The 23,478-nt window shown below is 33.9% G+C and overlaps 1 protein-coding gene across 1 annotated transcript in view; it reads right to left on the bottom strand.

The window, feature by feature from the left end:
- CDH9 (cadherin 9) overlaps window positions 1-23,478 on the bottom strand; it is a 128,782-nt gene that overhangs the window by 31,148 nt on the left and 74,156 nt on the right. Inside the window, exon 3 of the mRNA XM_029941547.1 lies at window positions 3,838-4,132. Coding sequence (XP_029797407.1) covers window positions 3,838-4,132 — 295 coding nt within the window. The remainder of the gene's footprint in view (window positions 1-3,837; window positions 4,133-23,478) is intronic.

Below are 23,478 nucleotides of genomic sequence, written 5' to 3'. Positions count from 1 at the left end.
TTCGAGCCCCGCATCAGGCTCTGTGCTGACAGCTAGCTCAGAGCCTGGAGCCTGCTTCCGGTTCTGTGTCTCCTTCTCTCCCTGCCACGCCCCCTGTTATACTCTGTCTCTCTCTGTTTCAAAAAATAAATAAAAACATTTAAAAATTAAAAAATAAATAAATAAATATAAAAAGTTGGGATCTGCTATAAATACTTAAATCAGTGTATCCCATTTTTCTTCATTATATATCCTTAAATACTTTCCAGATTATGTGTTCTGATCAGAAGATCTAAGGCATTTAAGACTTCAACAAATAATTAGGGTCATTTAATTTTAACTAAAAAGTGATTCTGAGCAACACAATGGAATGTGGCGTGTGGCTTTGACAGAAAGAAGTAGGGGCAGAGGGAAAGAGCAAGAAGAGGAGTTGCTGTAAGTGAAACAGGAGAGACAATTCAGACAAAAATAGGAAGAAAAGAACAGTATAGAGGAGACCATTGGGGAGTATTATTTTGGGGAGAAGGGTAGGATAATAATAAAGAAATTTCATTTTATTTTATAAGACTTTATTTACCCCCAAAAGTTAATGGTAATAGTTTTTTTTTAACTCTGGTTTAAGTCAAAATCACTAATATAATGAAAGTAAGAAAGTCAGATTGGAATTAAATCCTTGTGCATTACCTCACTAATAGAAACAGTTTTTGTTGTCTGATTATGCACGGGCCTTAACTCAGTGTAGTACCATCCTTTAGTTTTAATCTGCATTTGATTATTTGTATCAGTAAAATTATAGAGATAACATCTATGAAATTATAGTAAATTAATATTTATTTCCCCTTAAAACATAATTACCACAAAAAACAATATAAGTTCTAAATATAAAATTTATAGACTTTATTTACACATGTTTTATATATTAACATCTAAAAATCTTAATGAAAAATGCACTCACTCCCTTTCCTCTTATTTGGATTTAATTTTATTGAGAGGGGCATTTGAATTAAGAGAATAAAATTTTCTAAGAAAAGGCTGCTTTTGAGGAATTACTAGGAATCTAATAAAATTAGAAGTGTTCCAAATTATATTTTGCATAATAAGCATAATCATTTTACAGTGAGGAAAAATAGTAAGGCATTAAAATTATCCAGCTTTCCCTGAATTTATTAAATTTTTTTCTGTTTACAATATTATAGCAATAAACTATGTTTTGGGGCAAGCCAGTTTAACTCTTTTGGGCTCATTTTTACTTATTTATTAAAATAGGTTATTAAACCAAATGTAGTGTCTTACATGGTGTGTATAATTTGAACATTTATATTTTTTAAAAAAGGTACACATACAAGGTCTCTGAGTGAGCCAAACAGGAAGCAATTAATACAGAGATGTCAATCTTAGTACTACTAATAACTTTCCTCCATAAATAGGATCAAGATTTATCTCTAAGTGTAAAATCTTCTTTTATTAATATGAAAAGCTGCAACCAGACCATAGAGCTCTATGTTGGGTTATTTTGTTTGTTTGTTTATTTATTCTTCTGTTTTGCTTTTTGTTTTGTTGGAATTATAGGCAGAGAGGCAATGCGATTGAAAATGACCCAAATCCTCATTTTAAAATTTTTTAATGTTTATTTTTGAGAAAGAAAGAGAGACAGAACAGAGAAGGGGTAGAGAGAGAGAAAGACACAGAATCTGAAACAGGCTCCAGGCTTTGAGCTGTCAGCATAGAGCCCAACAAGGGGCTCGAACTCACGAGCCAGGAGATCATAACCCAAGCCAAGGTTAGCTGCTTAATCGACTGAGTCACCCAAACAACCCACCAAAATCTCATTTTTAAGACTGCAACAATAAGAAATTGAACTGGCCACAGTTTAAAGTTTATATAAATATAGATTGCTGTACAGGAAGGGATTTTGGACAAAATAATCTACAAGCCTTCTTTCATGTATAAACTTATATATTCTGTATTTTATGGGTATTGAACAAGCAAAGATTTTTTTAAAATAAAATATATAAGTGCTTATTCTAGAGCTGATCTTATTACATGTTTGATAAGTGTTAATGTAACTTAGATGAGACAGAATATGTTTGAATTAGATAAATGATCGGAATATACAGAATGAGAGATACTATTCCATTAAACAGCACAAAATAATATGAGATAAAAATACATGTATTAGAGTTTAAATATTAATAGTCTCTGATAAATAAATATTCTGGTTTTTAAAATGAGGTAATTCTTTGAAAATTTTGTTATTTAACTATAAATCACTTATTATCAAAATGTGTCAGACTCAAATATCCATCTTCCAAATTATACTTTTTATTCCTATAGGTATATCAAATCTATTTCCATAAGGATGAGTGGAAGTTTTTGTACTATTAAGTGTCAAAATACCTGGCAAAATAACATATTTGCAGGATAAACAATAATGTCTTAAAAAGTTAAAGGGTGTTAACCAGAAAACCAAACTGCATTAGAATACTCATCAACAGGAAGTTGAAATGGAAAGTATAATTTTAGATGTATCTTCATCTCAAATACAAACCAATAAAGAGATCATGATATATATCTATATTAGTCCACTGGTTGACCTTGTGAATTAATCCAATACTTTCCATGGATCTATACCAGGCTAACATATTTTAAAGTATTAAAGAAAACACAACTCATATTTTATCCTAGGCTTTATGATTTCATAAAACTCCAATCTAATTTGATAAATCCCTTTCATATTATTGGAATGAATACCTGAAAGACAATAGAACTGACTTTTTTCTCAGATGGATAAGATTTCATTTGAGGCGAAAGGAAATAACTTCTTTACAAACCCCTGATTGTTCCAGCTAAGATGGCACACACACACAGTTAAGAAAACTTTTACATTATTCACTCAGTAAAGGTGGATATAATTTTGTCTTTCCTGATAAAAAAACTATTTTAGACTGAAACATGTACTAATTGTAATAGTTTCAAAGTTAATCGCTGATCACTGATTTTGAAATAATATTCAACTACGTAGAATCAAATTTTGAAAATCAGTTGCATATTTTGGATAGTATAGCAGGTTTATACCATTTCATTTTAAATATGTAATGACTTAATAGCTCTTATTTTATTAAGAAATCTAAACATACACATACAGATAAATTAGACAATAACAGATGTTATTTAAAATTGTGGGAAGCCTTAAAAAATGAAACAATTATTTTCAGTTTGCATGACAAACTATTATTTGGTAGTAGAACACAACTAAAATAACATTAAAAGACTTGGAATATTATTAAGCTACCAGTTTATTTGATCTTAATTCAGTTGCTAAATCTTTTAGAATCCTGGTTTCTAATTAACAGAATAGGGATTTAAAGGTCTATTTCCCATGCCTTCCACATGAAGTTGTTTCAGTGATCAAATAAGATGATCAAAAGAAATTTGTCAAATGCAAGTATTAATTATTATGCAGAATAATGCAAACAAAACTGTCCAAAACTGCTGACACTATTTGATATCCTTTTTATATTTCAAGTAGAAATACATTCATCTGGACTGCTATTGGAATGGCAGTTGAGTAGAGATGAAGGTGTTGGTAGAAATGGGGTAGAATAACAGTTCTCAGTAATCATATTTTTAGATTGTATTTTTAGTTATCATTTCAGGTGTAAGTTACAACATAGTAGGAATCATTAAAATATATACAATTGAAAATAATTAGAAGTGAAATAGTTAAAACTAAATAGTAGTTTTCAGTTATAGTTCTTATATTGAAAGGACCATATATGGTAACTCTATGTCCATAATTATTACCTTAGCAAACAAACAAAGAAGCATGTTAATTTACATGGATTAAAATATACCTACCGACTCCAGACATTTCAGGAACACTGGCAGTGTATAAGTCTTTTGTGAATTTTGGTTCATTGTCATTGATATCATGGATCTTAATAATAAATTCAGATTCAGGCTCCACCTGCCGCCCGGTCTTTCTGTCTATAGCCTTGGCACGAAGGATGTATAGGGATTTTTCTTCTCTGTCTAATTTCTTTGCAGCATGAATATCTCCTGTATTTTCATCTATAACGAACAGACTGCCAGCCCCATCTCCTGTTAATATGTATTTTAAATTTCCATCTCCTTTATCTTGGTCAGTGTGAAGCTTCAGAGAGGCAGAAAAGAAAAGTTCTATAAATACATGCATTGCTATTACAGAAAAAAATAATTTTGGCACATATCAACTCATCTCCATATAACATCACTAAAGTAATAATTATAGTGGTTATCTTAATTTTCATTTGAGAATACTAACTATTTCAGTTTATCATTCTCAAAAATTTTAAATAATTACATTTTCAGATCATAGGGGACTAAGTTTACAATAAAATAAAACTGAACATATCTTTCGAAACACAGTGTTGCATGATTCAAAGATTTAAACCCTGGAACATTAGCACGGAAAAAAAATCCATAAACCTAGAACTTGAGTATAAAATATTGATGTACTCTGATTACATTTAATATTACTAAACTCAGAGATGATGTGAGACTTTCTGAACTTTTCACGGTAAGTTTAGAATATATACCATAACTGCAAAGTGATTTTACCTCCCATCAGTATAATAGTTGTAGATTCACAGGCTCTGTCTTCAGAGAGACCAAACAGAGAGACATAATTTTATTTCAAAGATTCTTCTCTATATGACTTTGGGAGAGTACACTTTCAACCAGGATGTCCTTCTTTTATTTTTCCTTTATTTTTTGGAAATGTACATATTTTATAGACTTCTTTAAAATTCAAGTGATATATAAAAAACACAGAGCTTTCGCACTGGCCATGTACATATTTTAATAATCATCTTTCTTCTGATACATAACCATCTAAAAAATAGACTTCTTAATATAGGAGACAGTTTACTGAGTTCTTTTAAAGAGAGCATGTATTCACAGAAATTGAGAATTGGAAAAAATCTTAACATTGTTTCAAACCTTACTCTATTCTGAAACTTGAATCTTAACTAGTCTGTCCCTGCTATGTTGTCTTTCGTCATATACTCCACAATTCCCATTACTTCCTGGCTCCACCTATTTCTGTGTCCCATTCTATCTTTGATTTATTTGCCTATTTAAATAGTCTTTTTATGGTAGCCCAAATAACATACTTGGGATGCATATTTTACTGTTCTTTACTTTTAATCCCAATGCCAAAATAATCATATGCAGTCTTCTTTGAAACCTCTTCCCCATCCATCTATATGTCTCCATCTCTATGGTTTTGACTTGCATCGTATCTTATCTGGACCACTGTAGCAATCTCCTAATTAATGTCTGCCACCCCTCTCACTCTACTCCAGAGAGTTCTCCATTCTATTAGTGACTTTTCTTTCCTTTTTTTTTAAACAATTTTTTTAATGTTTATGTATTTTTGAGAGAGAGAGAGAGAGAGAGAGAGAGAGAGAGAGAGAGAGAGAGAACAAGCAGGGGAGGGGCAAAGAGAGAAAGGGACAGAGGATCCAAAGTGGGCTCTGTGCTGACAGCCTGATGTGGGGCTTTAACTCACAAACCCTGAGATCATAACATGAGCCGAAGTTGGACATTTAAGCAACTGAGCCACCCAAGAAGGTGATTTTCAACATCACAAGTCTGTTTATGTTACCTCTTAGCTTAAAAATCTTCAACAAGGTCCAGTGCAACAGAAACATGAATCTGAAGTCTTACAAACCTGAGTTAGACTCATGCAAATTTTTGTGTTATATTAGGCAAATTGGTGTGTGTGTGTGTGTGTGTGTGTGTGTGTGTTTGTGCATGTGTGTTTAATCTAAGCCTGTTCTATTAAAAAGACATAACTGTCTTTTAAAAAATAATCTTTCCTTTTGTTATTATTCTAATTGTTTGGACTCAATCGCCTTGTTTTTACATCTTTCATAATTTTATCCTCTTCTCCAGATACATCTCTGCCACCTGTACCCACTTCATTATGAATCTATACCAACCAATTGCATTCTTTTGCCTTGTCAGAGAAAAGTGTTCCGGTTTTCATTCTTGATGTTTGCATATTTTCCTCTTACCCTTTAACACCCTTTCTCTTCTCTGCATTGTCTCCTAGTTAAATATTGTATGTCATTTAAAATTGGGATGACCTTTTCTACTCTCCAGATTAGAACACATATGCCAGCTATGTGGTTACAAACCATATTTCATTGTCCTATTATGACATCCATCACATTTGATGAAATTGTTTACTGTGTCCACTAAACTATGAAATCCCAAAGAGAAAGATTGATATTATTCTTTTAAATTGCTAGGATTTCATTCAAGATGACACAAAGATGAAAAGACATTACATGCTCATGGGTTGGAAGAACAAATGTCACTGAAATGTCTATACCACCCAAAACAAACTACACACTTAACGTAAACTCTATCAAAATGCCAACAGAATTTTTCATGGAGCTAGAACAAACAATCCAAAAATCTGTATGGAACCACAAACCCTGGATCACTAAAGCAAACTTATAAAAAAAAGAGCAAATTTGGAGGCATCTCAATTTTGGACTTACAGTTATATTACAAAGCTGTAGTAATTATGATACTGGCACAAAATAGAAAAAAAAAAGAAGTCAATGGAACAGAATAGAAAAACCAGAAATAAAGCCACAACTATATGGTCAGTTGGTCTGAGAAATAGGAAAGAATATCTAATGGGAAAAGACAGTCTCTTTAACAAACGGTGTTGGGAAAACTGGACAACAACATGCAAAAGAATGAAGCTAGACAACTTTCTTACAGCATACACAAAAGTATTCAAAATGGATTAAGGACCTAAATATGAGACCTGAAACCATAAAAAGTCCTACAAGAGAACATAGGCAATAACTTACTTACAAAGCAACTTCTTACTAGACATGTCACTAGAGGCAAAAGAAACAAAAGCAAACATGAACTGTTGGAACTTCATCAAGATGAAAAGCTTCTGTACAATGAAAGAAACACTCAACAAAACTGAAAATCAGCCTACAGAATGGGAGAAAAGATATTTGCAAATGACATCTCTGATAAAGTGTTAATATGCAATATAAATAAAGAACTCAACACCTCCCAAAATAATCCAGTTAAAATGAGCAGAATACATGAATAGATCTTTCCCAAGAAGACCTGCAGACAGCTAACAGACACATGAAAAGATGCTCAACATCACTGATTATCAGGGAAATACAAATCAAAACTACAATGAGTCATCATCTTGCACCTGTCAGAATAACTAAAATCCACAACATGGGAAACAAGAGGTGTTGGCAAAGTAGCAGAGAAAAGGGAACCCTCTTGCACTGTTGGTGGGAATGCAAACTGGTGCAGCTACTCTGGAAAATTGTATGGAGTTTCCTCAAAAAGTTAAAATAGAACTATCCTACAATCCAGTAACTGCACTACTCGGTATTGACCCAAAGGATACAAAAATACTAATTTGAGGGAATACATGCACCCTGAAATTTAAAGAAGCATGACCAACATAGCCAAATTATGGAAAAATCCCAAATGTCCATGTCTATTAATGAATGGATAAGGAAGTGATACATAGTGATATTTAAATATATACATGTATATATAAATATATAAATATTCATATATGTATATAAATGGATATGAATGGATATGAATGGATAAAGAAGTGATACATAGTGATATTTAAATATATATATGTACACATATATATACACATATATATATTACTCAGCCATAAAAATAATGAAATCTTGCCATTTACAACAATGTAGATAGACTAGAGAGTGTTATGCTGAACAAAATAACTCAGTCAGAGAACAACAATTACCATATGATTTCACTCATGTGGAATCTAAGAAACAACACAAAAGAACATGGAAGAGGTGTGGGGGAAGGAAAGCCAAGAAACAGACTCTTTACTGTAAAGAATAAAGTGATGGTTACCAGAGGGGAAGTAGGTGGGGGGAGTGGATGAAATAGGTGATGGGAATTAAGGAGGACACCATGATGAGCATAGAGTGTTGTATGTAAAAGTTGAATCACTAAATTCTAAACCTGAAACTAATATTACACTGTATGCTAACTGGAATTTAAATCAACTGTCAATGGAAATTTTACATATATACACAGATACAAATTATTTTTACTTTTTTGTATATCCTCTTATTAGTTTTCCATGTACATGTATTTAACATAATTATAATATGTCAACCTAAAAAATCCAGGTATTTTTTAGAAAAATGAATAGAAGAACAGAAGAGCAAAAGAACTCTAATTCAGAACAAACAAACTGTGGCAAGCTATAGGCAAATCTGAGACAAAGAGAAGGTCAGTTTTTTTTAGGTTTTAGGAGGAAATTGAGGGAGATTGCTTTAAACAAAAGTTCATTGGAGAAGAACAAGGCTTTGAGGCTGTGTCAGTTTCTCATTGGCTGCAAGTGCTAATTAGTGGGTTGTTGCTGAGGCAAGATGAGATCTTCCTTCTTTCTGCAGGTTATGTAGGCTGTGACCAGTGGTACATTGGACTATATATGTGTTTTGTATTTATTTATTTTGAAAGAGAGAGAGTGAGAGTGCAAGCACAAGTGGGGGAGATGCGGAGAGACAGGTCCCAATCAGGCTCTGCACCATCACGGTAGAGCCTGATGTGGGACTTTAACTCATGACCTGTGAGATCATGACCTAAGGCAAGATCAGGAGTAGGACGCTTAACCCACTGCACCATCCAGCTGCCCTGGGAGTTATATTTTTATATCTTACTTGGACTCACACACCAATGGAAACCATTCACTTTTCAAACATTTCTCCTCATTTAAAGTATTTTGAAGTCTGAAAAAAAATTCAGCCAAACATGGTAATCATAATCACTACAATTTTCTCTGAATGACTTTATATTTGATTTTTAAAAATGTCACGGAAACTTCAGTATTACAGTTATGCTGCTGGGACTGAATATGGTATCCACAGAGAAATTAAAATAGAAATGGAACTACAAGATTTTCAGAATAAGTTTGTGGTCTGAAAATATTAAATTTTAATTACAAAATGAAATATTTGCAATAAGATGATAAAATTATTTTAGTCATTCACATATTGAAATCATAACTTAGATTTATATCCTATTCCTATCAATTCTATTTCTTGCCATGATATTTTCTGTGTACTCTTTATTCTCTTAACTTAAAATGCCACAATAAAATAAAATAAAATACCATTTTAAAAGAATTATGTCACATAAAGTCGAACATATTTTAAAGCAGTGTCTAATTTACAATTTCATTTTAAGAATAAAAACTCACAATATTTATTATCTGGTCAATCTAACAAAAAAATGCTATCTTAAAATCTGGATTTTTCCATCATATACATTATTAATTTTCAGTTACACACGGTTGATAGAAATCAAGGGGTAAAGCCTATCATAACGTAAATATAATGTCTTATATCTGAAACCAACCCTCACCAATTTTATAGGATCAAAGAAACAAAATAAAATAGAAATCTTATGACTGTTGCTTATCTATTATAGAATAAAGCCCACACAAAATTCCTGAAAAGATATGAGTACCAAAATAGTTATTTTCTTCAAATCTCAATGTACCAAGTAGTCCTCTCTCTAGAAATAACCTATTTGCCTCTCCTAAACTTAAATAAAACCTTGATAGCACAATAAACCATAGATAATGTTTTAAAATGCAATCTATTATTGTTCAACAGTATCATGTTTTGTACAAAATCAGCAGTATCATAGTTTGCCAGCTACAGTTGCTTTTATCAATTTGAAAAAATTTAAATGTACATGTAAAATAAGCTAAAAATTTAAATTATGTTAGTGATGTTTTAAAACATATATACCCACACTGCAAGGGTCTAGAAGATATACCTTTACCTCTACTATGAGAAGTAAATTTGCATAGGAGCCCAGCATCACTAAAGAGCTTTGTGATTACTCCTCTTTGTAGGCCATAGCTCACCATACTAACTACAGTCACTGAATTGGGTAACCTAAATGCAGTGGGAATCATTAGATCTCAAAGTGGCTGGCGCCAAGTGGCAGCACTCAATTGCCAAAAAACAAAAACAAAAACAAAACAACAACAACAAAACAGTGGCAAGATTACCATAAAGGACAGTAGAGTCAAAGCAGCAGTCAGAATAGTTTGACTCATTCAGACCTATGACATTGGCTAGTTGATCACACTGTTTCTAGAAGTGCAATAGATAGAGAGAAGTCTACCAAACTTTCCCTTGATCTGTAAAAGCAGAAGAGTTCAAGGTCAAGAAACAGAAGACTAACTTGAACTATAAAAACAAGAGACTCATGACTCCTCTGTCCATCCCCAGATTTGAGCCAGTTAACAGACCCACACCCTTTGAATGAAAAGGATGCTCAAGTCTTCTTGAGGAAGGTCCTCAGTACATGCCCAAACATTCATACTATTAGTCTTTCTCCTGGCCTTCCTCAAATAGGCCTATGCCTTTTTACCAAGGTAACTGTGCACTGGAAAAAAGGAAATAATCAGACATGTGGGGGGGTACTGGACACTAGCTCTGAATTCTCATTGACTCCAGAAAACCCAAATCAGTGTGATCTGCCAACCAGAGTAGAGGTATGAGGAAGTCACGTGATCAATGGAGTTTTACCTGATGTCTGTCTAATTGTGGGCCCAGTGCAATGCTAAATGCATCCTACAGTAAAAGATAAATTGCTATATCTGTACCATCCTCCAAACAAAACAGGAGCACAATACCTAGTGGTCTTTAGAGGTAGCATATTTTTCATTTGGATATGTTATTTCTATCCATTTACTGAAACACCTGAAAAGCTGCTAGTTTTGAATGAGGTGCAGCACTTGAGAATATAGGATGACTTTTTGTGTGTATACAAGTCAATCTCTTTCCTCAGCCAATTTTGTCATTTCTTAGTGGGCTCATGAACAAAGTGGCCATGGTGGCATGAATGGAAGTTATATATGAGTTTAGCAACATGATCATCCATTGACTAAGGACCATCTGGCCATAGTTACTGCTGAATGCCCGATGTGCAAGCAGTAGAGATCAACATTGAACCTCCAGTATGGTACCATTTCCTTGGGTGATCATCCAGCTTCCTGGATGCTAGTCAATTACACTGGAATGCCTCCATCCTGGAAGGTAAAATGCTGATTTTCTTTTAGGTTTATTTATTTATTTTGAGAAAGACAGAGAGCATGAGCAGGAAAGGCACAGAGAGATAGAAGAGAGAGAATCCCAAGAAGGCTCTATGCTGCCAGCACAGTGGGCCCAAACTCATGAGACTGTGAAATCATACCTGAGCTGAAGCCAAGAGTTGGATATTTAACCTACTGAGCCACCTAGGTGCCTTGGCACAATGTTTATCATCATCATCATCATCATTATCATCATCATCATTACTTCTGGAACAGACACTTAAAACTTGATATGTATTTGTCTTTCCTGCACACAGTGATTCTGCCAAAATTACCATTTATAGACTTACAGCATGTCTTATCCATCATCATTGTATTCCACACAGTATTCGTTCTGATCAAAAAAAAATCACTTCACAATGAAACAAGTGTAACAATAAGTAAATGCTCTTGGGATTCACTGGTCTTACCATGGTCATGGTCCACACCATCCCAAGCAGTTGATTGACCTAAGCACATTGACCTAAGAACAATGACGGAATGACCTTTTGAAGACTCTTGTTACTGTGACAGCTATGCGCTGATACCTTGCAGAGCTGGGGTGGGTTTATATTGAAGGCTGCTTGTGCTCTGAATCAGCATCCAACAAATGGTGTTGTTTTAGGATTCACAAGAATTAAGGAGTGGATATGGGAGAGGCATCTCTCATTCTTACCCCTAGTAACCCACTAGCAACACTTTTATTCCCTGTTTCTGAGACCGTATGCTATGCTAGCCTAGAGTTCTTAGTTCTAGTGGGGCAGGGTTTTTCCACCAGGAGATCAAACAATAATTTCATTGAATTGTAAGTTCAGATTGTTGGACTCCTCATGCCTCTGAATCAATAGGCAAAGAATAGAGTTACTGTATTGCCAAAGTGATTGGTCTGACTATACAGGGAGATGCAAGTGAGGAAGAGTATGCTTAGAATACAAGAGAAACCCTAGAGTATCTCAGTATTACTATGAAAATGAATGAAAAACTACAACAACCTAGTCCATAAAAGACTATGAATGTTCCAGACCCTTCAGGAATCAAAGTTTGAATTACTCTGCCAGATCAAGAGCCACAACCAGAGTGGGTGGTTGCTGAAGACGAAGGGAATACAGAATGGGTAGTGGAGGAAAGTAGTTACAAATACCAAGTATTTGTTAGTTACAGAATGTTGCTAGTTACAGATTGACTCATTGTCATGAGTATTTCCTCCTTATTTTGTTATGATTGTATTTGTGTGTATATTTTTATAAACAAAACAAATTTCTTTGTTTTTCCCATCTCTTTTTCCTTTATCATGTAACATATGATACATGAACTTGATATCATAATATATATGTATTTTTAATTTTACATTATTGTATTTTTGTTACAGGATATCAAGGAAAGAATACACATCACTAAAGGACTAAACCTCTTCTGGGAAGGGGTTAGTGTAATCTCAGTTGTGTGCAGAATAGTTGTATTATGTTAGCCAAAATTATGACCTTGTTATTATCTTTCTTTGAGATTATGCATGATTTAAGGAGATGTGTGTGAGTGCCAAGTTAAGAAGAAGTGGCCTTATCATGATTAATTTTAGGTGTCAGATTGTGCCATTGGGTGCCCAGATCTTTGTTTAAACTTTGTTCTGAGTGTATCTGAAGGTGTTTCTAAATGAGATTTCTATTTGAATTGGTGGGTCAGGTAAAGCAGTTTACTCTCCCCATTGTAGATATGAATCATCCAATCTACCAAAAACCTGAGAAATAGAATGTGCTTTCTCTGCATGACTGTGTTTGAGCTTGGATGTTGATATTTTCCAGTCTGAGTCTAAAGACAGGCTCCATAACCATGTAAACCAATTTCTTATCAGAAATACATACATATATATGGTATCGTCACCAAGAGATCATGACCTGAGCAGAAAGCAAGAGTAGGGTGCTGAGCCCACTGAGCCACCAGACACCCCTGTCTAAAGTGTTTTTAATTTCAAAAGTATGGCATCTCATCCAACGCTTATTATCAACAATCTTCACATATCCTTAAAAATATATTTGGAATCTTTTAATTCTGTTCAATTTTTAATGAGGAATGACATAAGAGCTATAGCCGACAGTTACTAAAAATAATGATTTATAATATTTCTGATGTTTTAATGATGTAAAAATACATGTCCAATATGTTTTCAAAAATAGTATGTTGTGTATCAGTCTTCAAGGTAGATTTTTCTTCATTTCAGATAAATTTAGTTATCTTTAAATCTACTTGTGTTAAGTATTGGCTGTATAACTAATAATAGGCAGTTTTTGGTAAATGAAAATATAAGACCACTGATATGCAATATATTTATGCCATAAAGATTTCCAGTTTTGACTAAAGACGCATTAGCTGGATGTACCCTCTCATGGTAGGCAATTACAAATCTGGACAAATTACATGAAGTCTCTGTTTTCAGGAATTGTACAACAGAAGGGAAGCAACAAAATGAGTTATAAATTCATTCTAGCATTCTGCCTGGTGAACATTTTGCTGTAGGGATATGGAGTATGTACTGAGAGTAGCAAGTGTGCCCGGCAGAGAAAACAGAGATCAGAGTTCAGGGCTGATACTGTGGCAGCAATTTGCTGGACAGGTTACAAAGAGTGCTCCAACCAGCATCTGTGTAAGTATAGTAGAATCACATAGTGCACATGTCCACAGAGGCTTTCATAGAATATATCTGAGGGTCTAAAATTTTAATAGAGAATTTCACCCATTATTACTAAGAATGGGAAGAGAGGAATTTGGGCACGGCCAGACTGGTTTGGTCTTAACTGAATGTTGTGGGTGTTAAGAATTGAGAAAAACCAGGCCTTAGGAGAAATGACTGTGTCTATGAGTGAAGAATACATCATAAGAAAAAAAATACAGAGGTGCCTCGCTGGCTCAGTCAGTAGAGCATGTGACTCTTGGTCTTGGGATTGTGAGTTCAAACCCCCCACTGGGTATACAGCTTACTTAAAAAAATCAACAGGATTTAACAAAACTTAAAAAATGAAAATTCTTTAAAAATAGACAAACTAAAATAGATTCATTCAATCAGTTCTTAAAACAATGTTTGGCAAGAACATTGTATCATCTACAATGCCCAGGATATAGTAATATATAGTCTAAATCAATTACTAAGTTCCAGAGGAATGTGTTTTTGAAATCTACCTATCATGTATCTATCTATCTATCTATCTATCTATCTATCTATCTATCTATCTATCTATCTTATATCTCCCCAATGGAAGCAGAAACACAGACAATACGAATATGTGAGCTACTAACAGATATACATGTAAATGAAATAATGTTCATGCACTTGCAGTTGCAAAAGGGAGAAAAAATATGACAGAGAATTTTTTAAGAGATAATGATAGGGGCACCTGGGTGGCTCAGTCAGTTGAGCGTCTGACTTTGGCTCAGGTCATGATCTCATGGTTTATGGGTTCGAGTCCCACGTCAGGCTCAGTGCTTATAGCTAGCTCAGAGCCTGGAGCCCATCTTCAGATTCTGTTTCTCCCTCTCTCTCTGTTCCTCCCCTGCTCATGCTGTCTCACTCTCTCTCTCTCTCAAAAATAAATAAAATATTTTAAAAAAGAGATAATGGTCAAAAAATTCTTAAAAGCATCCAAGGAATAAACATAAGTTTAGAGTAAAAAATATAACAAGAAAGACAGCTGATTTCATATTAGAAATAATAGAAACCAGAACTGTAAAAATAACCTTCAAAAATTAAGAGATAATATTTTGAGAAAAAAGATGTGAAATAAGACTTTCACTTCAAGCAATACTAAATAAATATCTTTAGGCTGAATGGAAAGAATGCTAAATTGAATCCTTGACTTAAGAAAGAAATGAGGAGCTTTGACGAGAGCTAAAGAGCTAGTATAAGAGATTGTTTTAAATTATTTTTAGGGCGCCTGGGTGGCTCAGTTGGTTAAATATCAGACTTCGGCTCAGGTCATGATCTCATGGTTAGTGGGTCTGAGCCCTGCATCGGGCTCTGTGCTGACAGCTCAGAGCCTGGAGCCTGCTTCGGATTCTGTGTCTCTCTCTCTCTGACCCTCCCCTGCTCGTGCTGTTTCTCAAAAAAAAGAAAAAATAAATAAATAAAAATATTTTTAAAAGAAAAAAGGCTGTTTAAATCTTGTATAACATTAACATATTTTAAAATTTATATAGCACACTAAACATTACATACTTAACAATAATAGCAAAGTAAATGGAATTCTACTTTCACAAAGTTTTAACATTATACGGTAATGCCATCATATTCCAGTTAGACTTGAATAAGTAAAGGATGGATATAATCCTTACCCTTATAATCCTTTTCTAATCCTCAGGGCAATGCTAAATAATACAAGGAGATAAAGCTAAAATGGCAACTGTGGAAATAAAATCAAATACTAATCAGGAGAGAAAGATGAGGAGAGAGAGTGAAATCTTTTTTTCTATAAACAAAGGCAAGAAACAAGAGGTAAATGGTGAATAATTAGAACAAATGTAGAACAAGAAGGCCAGCAGTAGACATATACACAAACATATTAGTGATTACATCAATATTAGTGGGCTAAAACCTCGACTATCAGACTCCACTAAAAAGATAATTATATGTAGAGCTTTCAATATGATAGTACAAATGAATTTAAAGCAAAAAAATAAAAATGGCATAAATACTAATTATAAGGAAGCAATTGGGGCTATATTAAAATTAAACAAAATAGACTTTAAGAAATAATACAGAAGAAACTTAATAATGCTAAAAGGGATATTATATCAGAAAGATATAATAATCATTATTGTTCATGGAGCTAATAATAAATTTCAAAAAAACTCTTGTCATAAAACTAAAAGAAGTATTAGACAATCCAAATCACAGTTGGATTTTATTATGGAAATGATTACTTTTTGTTTCTTATAAGAAATTAATACTTTGGATACATATAATTGAAATAATGAGATTTTAGAATAGACAATCACAGTGAGTCATAATACTACCCACATATCATCAAAGCAGCAAACAACAATAAATGTAAAAGAATAGTCATGTTCTCCTAATACTGTAGAGTATATTAATGTTTTTAGAATTTTTTTACTTACAGAAAAATTACAAAGATATCTCTATCACTTCCCACATACCTCACACCTAGTTTCAGTTACTAACTCATAGTACATTTGTTACAATAGTGAACCAATAGTGACAAGTTATTATTAAAATCTATATCTTATTCTGAGTCCCTTACTTTTTACCTCATATCTTTTATCTGCTTCACATTACATTTAGTCTTCATGGTTCTTAGACTCCTTTGTACTATTACAGGTTCTCTGACTTTCTGTGTTTTTTGTTATCTCCATAGTTTTCAGAGTGTATGTCATGTATTTTGTAGTATATCCCTTTATAGGGACTTATCTTGTGTTCTTTCTCATGATTATTCTAGGATTATGTGTTATATGGAGAAAGACCACAATAGTAAAGCACCATTTTCATCACAATGTTTCAAGGTATATTCTTTCATCATGATATATCACTGTTGACATTAACTTAGTTGACTTAGTGGTTGTCCAGTGTCTGTGCTATAAAGTTATGGTATTTCTCTCTTTCCTTACTGTATTTTTTTAAGTGTATTTGTTTATTTTGAGAGAAAGAAAGATCCTGTATGCATGAGTGGGTGAGAGGCAGAGAGAGAAGGAAAGAGAGAATCCCAAGCAGGCTCTGTGCTGTCAGTGTGGAGCCCAATGTGGGGCTCAAACCCATGAGCAGTGAGATCATCACTTAAGCTGAAACCAAGAGTCAGATGCTTAACTGATGAGCCACCCAGTCTCCCCTTACTGTATTCTTTAAAAGGAAGTCACTATGTTCTGCCAACATTAAAGAGTGGGGAGTTATACCTATTTGAAGGGAGCCTATCTTCGTATATCATTTGACATTTCTCTACATGGGAGACTTGTTTGTTATCTCCACTTTACTTACTGTTATTTATTTATGTCAGTTTGAACTCTTGAATTTTTAAGTATATTTTGGATTATTATCTGATACCAGTGTATTTCATACTTCAGTTTTTCAGTTTTGCCCTCTGGGAACCCTTAGAGTCAGTTCTTGTGTCCTTTTGCCATATCCCTTTCTTTGTTGTGTGTATTGTCTGTGTGCATTTCCTTAATTTCCGGCAACATAAGATACACCACAATCATCTTGAGTATTTCCTGTTATATTTCTAGAATCATCTGTTTTTTCAGGAAGCCTGAGTATGCTTTATTGGAGAATGACAGTAGAAATCGAGATCAGAATGCTAGATGTGTTTACTGCTACAAGGGTGTTGTTGCTTTCAGAAGCTTTCAGCTGACAGAACAATGACATACATGGCCGAGTACTAATCTGTGTATTTACCTACACCAGTTGTATCTATAAATATCCAAATATCTATATCCAACATATAGATAACATACCAATTTGATATTTAACATACCAGTTTGAATAATTAGAGAACAAAAAGACAAATAATAGTAAAGATAGAGACTTTTTTGGGCCGTGCTATTGGCCAAATCAATCCCAATAATACTTCAATAGCACAGAACTCAGCATCTGTATAATATGCATTCTTTTCACATACACATGTAACATTCATCAGATTATGCTATACATTATATTGGATTGGAGTTGACAAAAATATCTGGCCCATGGCCTATTAATGTAGGCTCTGTATTCTATTTCTTGTTTCCCACATATATATGTATATATGTACATATAGAAAATCTCTTGTAGAATATATCATATCAAAATTTTGTGTTACCTTTTACAACAAATTGATAAACTGAAACTAAAATTAACATGAGAATGCAAATGACCTAGATTAGCCTGGAAAATTGGAAGAAAAAAACGTAGAACTTATTTTGTTAAAGTTCAAAACTTATTCTAGAATTACAATAATGAAGAGAGTGAAGCAATAAATAGACAAATGAGAACAAAATAGGAAATCTAGAAATAAACTCACAGATACACTTGATTTTAGAAAAAGGTGCCAATGAAATTTTTTTGTGGAAGAATTCTCAGCAAATTTTATAGCAACTCAATTGATATCAGAATTTAAGAAAAGAAGAAAATTCATCCAAACCTCACATAACTCACAAAAATTAATCTGAGATGTATTACAAACTTAAAAATGACACCTGGGCCACAAATAACACCTTGGAAAAACCATGACCTTGACTTCATGATATTGAGACAGGCAAATATTTCTTTCGCAAAATCAATAAGTTCTAACAACAAAGATAATAAAATAATATTTTATTTAATAAAAATAAAATATATATTTATCAAAAGACAATGTGTTTTGATGCTCTGCTGTTAAGTACATACACATTAAGGTCTTTTCGGAGAAATGACCTTTTAATCATTATGTAATGTTTCTATTTATCCCTGATAAATGTTCTTGTTCTGATATTAGCTGTATCTGATGTTCATCTAACTACTCCAACTTTCTTTAGATTACTGTTAGCTTGGAATATCTTTCTCCATCTCTGTACTTTTAATCAGTCTAACCCACTTTATACTTAAAGTGGGTTCATTTTAGACAACATATAGTGGAGTTTTGTATTTTTTTATCTGCTCTCTCTCTACTGTTGGTGTGTTAGACCATTCACATTTAAAGAGTTTGATTCGTATAACTGATTTAATATCCACTATATTTGTAATTATTTTCTATTAATTACTGGTTACTTATTTCTCTTTTGCTTATTTGATCTTTTTCTGCTTTTTTTCTGGTTTTATTGAGCATTTTATGTATTCCTTTTTCTCTCTACTCTTAGCAAATCAATTATAAGTTTAAAAAAGACAGATGTGAAGGAGCTTTAAATATACGTTACATTTAAATGTAAATGAAAGAAACTAATCTGAAAAGACTGCACACTGAATAATTCTATGTGATATTCAGGAAAGGGCAAAACTTTAGAGAGAATCAAATTACCAGTGGTTGCATTCAGGAGAGTGAGAGAGGGAGGAATAGATACAACACAAAGTATTTTTAGGGCAAACTACTCTGTATGACACTATAATGGTGGATACAAGACACCATTAATTTGTCAAAACCCAGAGAACTGACGCAAAGAGTGAACCCTAATGTAAACTATGTACTTTAGTATAATGTAACAATATGGTTAACATCAATTGTAACACTACCACACGATTGCATGGTGTTAATGGAGAGGAAACTGGACTTTCAGATCAGTTTTTGACTAAACCCAAAACTGCTCTAAAAAAATAAAGTCTATTAATTAAAAGCAAAACAAAAAATACAAATTTATATAAAAAAAAAAGAGCCCATGTAAAGAAAGTGAGAGGCCACAGACTGCAGAGTAAGTGTATAAAATAGCAAAGGACTCATTTCTCTAAATATGAAAGTACTACAAATCAATAAACAGAAGACAAAGGGCGCCTGGGTGGCTCAGTCAGTTGAGCGTCTGGCTTCAGCTCATGATCTCATGGTTCCTGGGTTTGAGCCCCGCATTGGGCTCTGTGCTGACAGCTCAGAGCCTGGAGCCTGCTTCTGATTCTGTGTGTCTCTTTCTTTCTGCCTTTCCTCTGCTTACACTGTCTCTCTCTCTTAAAAATAAATAAAGCATTAAATAAATAAATAAATAAAAATAAACAGAAGACAAATCCAGCCAATACAAAATGGGTCAAAGGAAAACAGGCATTTCATTACAGTTAATACTTGAATAGTCATTAAACATAAACATGTTCTCAACAGCATTACTCTTCGTCAAAATGCTTCAACTGTGAGAGCTCAGTGGGGAGTACTACACATATTCCAGAAAACCTGAAATTAAAAATTAAACTGAGAAGGATAGGTTGGCAAAACGCTGCTCAATTTGAAAGGTGGCTTGTTTCACAGATCTGATACCCTCCTTTGCATTTCCTAATAAAATCAATCATATATTTTCCCTTCGACCAAGTGTATGCACTCTTTGTTATGTATCCATATACCAATGGCCACTTCAAAGACTTGCATAAATTTTTCATATAGATTTTATTTGTAATAGTCTGATGATCAATAGCAGAAATGAGACATTATGTATATCAATAAAATTCAGTACTGCTTAGCCATAATAACAAAATGGTGTTGCATTCCACAACATGCATGAATCTCAAATATGTTACAGTGACTAAAATTATTTTAAAGAGGCTTATGATTTCATTGATATAAAGTTCAAAAACAACACTTGTTTCTGATAATATATACCAGAGTCTTGTTGTATTGATTGGTAAACTCAAAAGAACACTTTTAGAAATGATGGACGTTCTCTATCCCTTGACCTGAAAAGTAGTCGTGTGTGTGTGTGTGTGTGTGCGTGTGTGTGTGTGTGTGTTACCTATAAACATATATGACATCATCAAGCTCTTGAGATTAGCTTTACACTTTATTGTGTCTAAATTATGACTCAAAACTACTATAAAATGGTGTTCCTTAAACAACACAAAAAGCAGATGTGGGTATGGTTCCTAAGTACTAGGTCATGACATAGTGCATATCACATTACCTCTATTTGCAGCCCGAGGGGTTACAAATATGAGTTCTGGGGCCTGTCAGGGATTCTTAGTTCAGTTTTGTTAATCAAATAACAAGTATAACATCAGAGGATACGTTTAAAGGATTAGAAGAACAATGTGGCCTGAGTATATTTCTTCTACTGAAGTCACATGTTTTTATGCACTTACTGCTCTACAGATAGAAGCAAGGAAACAGATTTTGTAAGCATATCACAGTACTTGTTACACAAAGAGAAGTGCTCTGCTCAACAGGCAATTGAAACACTTGTCATTCAAAAAGGTGACTGAAAGGCTCTTTGGGCTGTCTTAATAGTTTAAATGAATATGTCCTTAAGTTTGAGTGTGAGAGGAGGTAAAGTGAGGTCTTTAAACTAGAACTGTTTAAACTAGAATGGACAAGGGGGGGAATGCAATTACAAAACACTTCCTCTTTCCCTCTAAGGAAATTGTTCTTGCATTCTTTTTTATCCAGTGATGTCACGTCTGCTTAAAAATGTTGTCTATGTAAAGAATGCCTAAGGCCTAATGTTAATGTCACTGAACTTACGAGTGTGTATTTTTAAAGGTATTTTGGGATAAATCATAAGACCAACCCCCATAGACTAATTAGGGCTACCTACAAATGCAATTTCATTATGGAGCAGCAGGTCTTGTCCAATATTTTCCACCTGCAAATCCCAACTATGCCTAGAAATGAGGGCAGGGGTGGATGAAAAGTGCTAGTAAGGCAGCTTTTATTACCAGCTCTGTAGGTAAATAACATGCCTGCTAAGCTTAAAAGTCAACCTTAGGTGGAAAAGTAATAAACAGGAATGGGAGACCTACCAAATGGAAAAGGCATTCATAAGAAAAGATTACTAAACCAGGAATAGATGCAATTGTGCAATTTCTAGGTGAGCATCTCAGGGCAAGAGAATAACACATTTAGTTTTCCCTCTCAGATCTGATGATAATCATTAGCGGGTGAAGAAAGAAACCGCAGGACTTGTTATTCACACGGAAGAAATATTGAACTCACCCTCATTTTGCTCTCATAGAAACGTATGTGCTGATTTGTAAGCACTGGCCCCATTGTTTTAAATGTCCCTTGGGTACAGTAGGAACCCAACTGGAGATTCTGAGTAGGATTGAAATAACATTCCTAGAAGGTTGCCAGCATGATGAAAATGTCTTGTTTATCCAAATAGGGACATTAGAAAAATGCTCTTTTCCAGGAGCTTGGCAATGGCTAGGAATTGGTCTTGAAAGAAAATGAAGCTCTAATTGTATGCATTAATTTAATAATAACTTTAGCAGAGTTGTCAAGAATGGTGGAAGGGAGCTTGTTCATTACAAGGAAAGGCTACCAGATATCATGCGTAGCCTTTGGGGCTTTGTGGTGTAGAAAGGCAAACAAAGGAAGTTCAACTGTGTGGGTCATCACAAAGAAGTGTGGCTTTCAGCATTGTTTTCTAATGGCCTCAGTATCTCAGATAAAAGAACTCTTCTCTATGGTGCAACATGCTGAATTTGAATAGAGAAGCAGAGTTGAGTCATCTCCATCCGGTTATGGATGGACTGGATGACACAGTCCTAACACTGGAAAGCCAAAGTCCTAAACCCTTCCCGATGATAGCTGGCATGTTTTTACATCCACAAATCAAATATAACACAGAATTAACAGAATAATGGTCTTTGGTCACCATCTCAGTCAGTAGTAGAATGTGTGGTATGTAGGGAAATTGCTACATTAGTCTTTCTACCAAAACTATATGATGAACACATGATTTAGAGAATTGAATTAGAGCTAGTCTGTATAAATCATAATTCTCTAGGCAGAGAAAATATTTTATGATATAAACTGAAGCCACTGCTTAATGAAGGGACTCTGAAAACAGTTTGTCCGGAAAATGAAGTTGGCCTTAAAAAAATTACACATTGAATAAATGCTTATACCAATGTATAAAAAGTTCAAATGACTATTGTCACTAGGGGAATAAGAGTAATTGTGCTGACAAAAGAATATTCAAACAACTCAAAAGGGATATCATCATGTTTAACAAGCTTTGCAAAGGAAACTCCTGTTTAAAATTGCATGAGGCAAATCCCATTTATTGTCATGGTATTCGTAAGATTAGTCTCTGTAGAAAATATAACACAAGATGTAAAACAGATAATTAAAATGTATCTTAGATATATGAAGATACTGACTGAGGACAGAGATTAGAGTAGGGAGTTAAAATTTACCTTCAGCATGTTTCCTTTTTGCATTACTAGAGAGACCCTCCTTAGCTTTAAAGAAGAAAGGTGAACATCACCCAACCTCAGTGTGAATCCTCAGAGAATAGATGTCCTAAAAACAAATTAATGACATTTGATAGGAGAATAATTCTCCTTTAAATGCATTAGTGGACTATCCCTGGTTTAGGTTTGCCTTTGGTAATTAAATAAAAAATATCCATGATTAATGAGGTATGCTGTCTGGGAACTGTCACATGTGAGCTATTTCAGTACAAAATGGAGATGCTTTTCTAAACCAGGTGACTATCCATTTCATACAGAGACCTATTCTTTAGATATGGGCTGGAGATGCATCCTGTGGGGATCTGGGGAGCTGCACTGAATTCCTCCACCCCTCTCTCCTTTATATGTTTCTTTTTTTTAAGTTTATTTATTTATTTAGAATGAGCATGAGCAGGGGTGGGGCAGAGAGGGGGAGAGAGAGAATCCCAAGCAGGTTCCAGGCAGTGAGCTTGGGTTCAATCTCATGAACTGTGAGAACCTGACTTGA

Source organism: Suricata suricatta, chromosome 6 (genome assembly GCF_006229205.1).
Source record: "Suricata suricatta isolate VVHF042 chromosome 6, meerkat_22Aug2017_6uvM2_HiC, whole genome shotgun sequence".
In the NCBI taxonomy this organism is placed as follows: Eukaryota; Metazoa; Chordata; class Mammalia; order Carnivora; family Herpestidae; genus Suricata; species Suricata suricatta.
The sequence above is the reverse complement of the archived record's forward strand: the minus strand, read 5'-3'. Positions and strand labels throughout refer to the sequence as shown.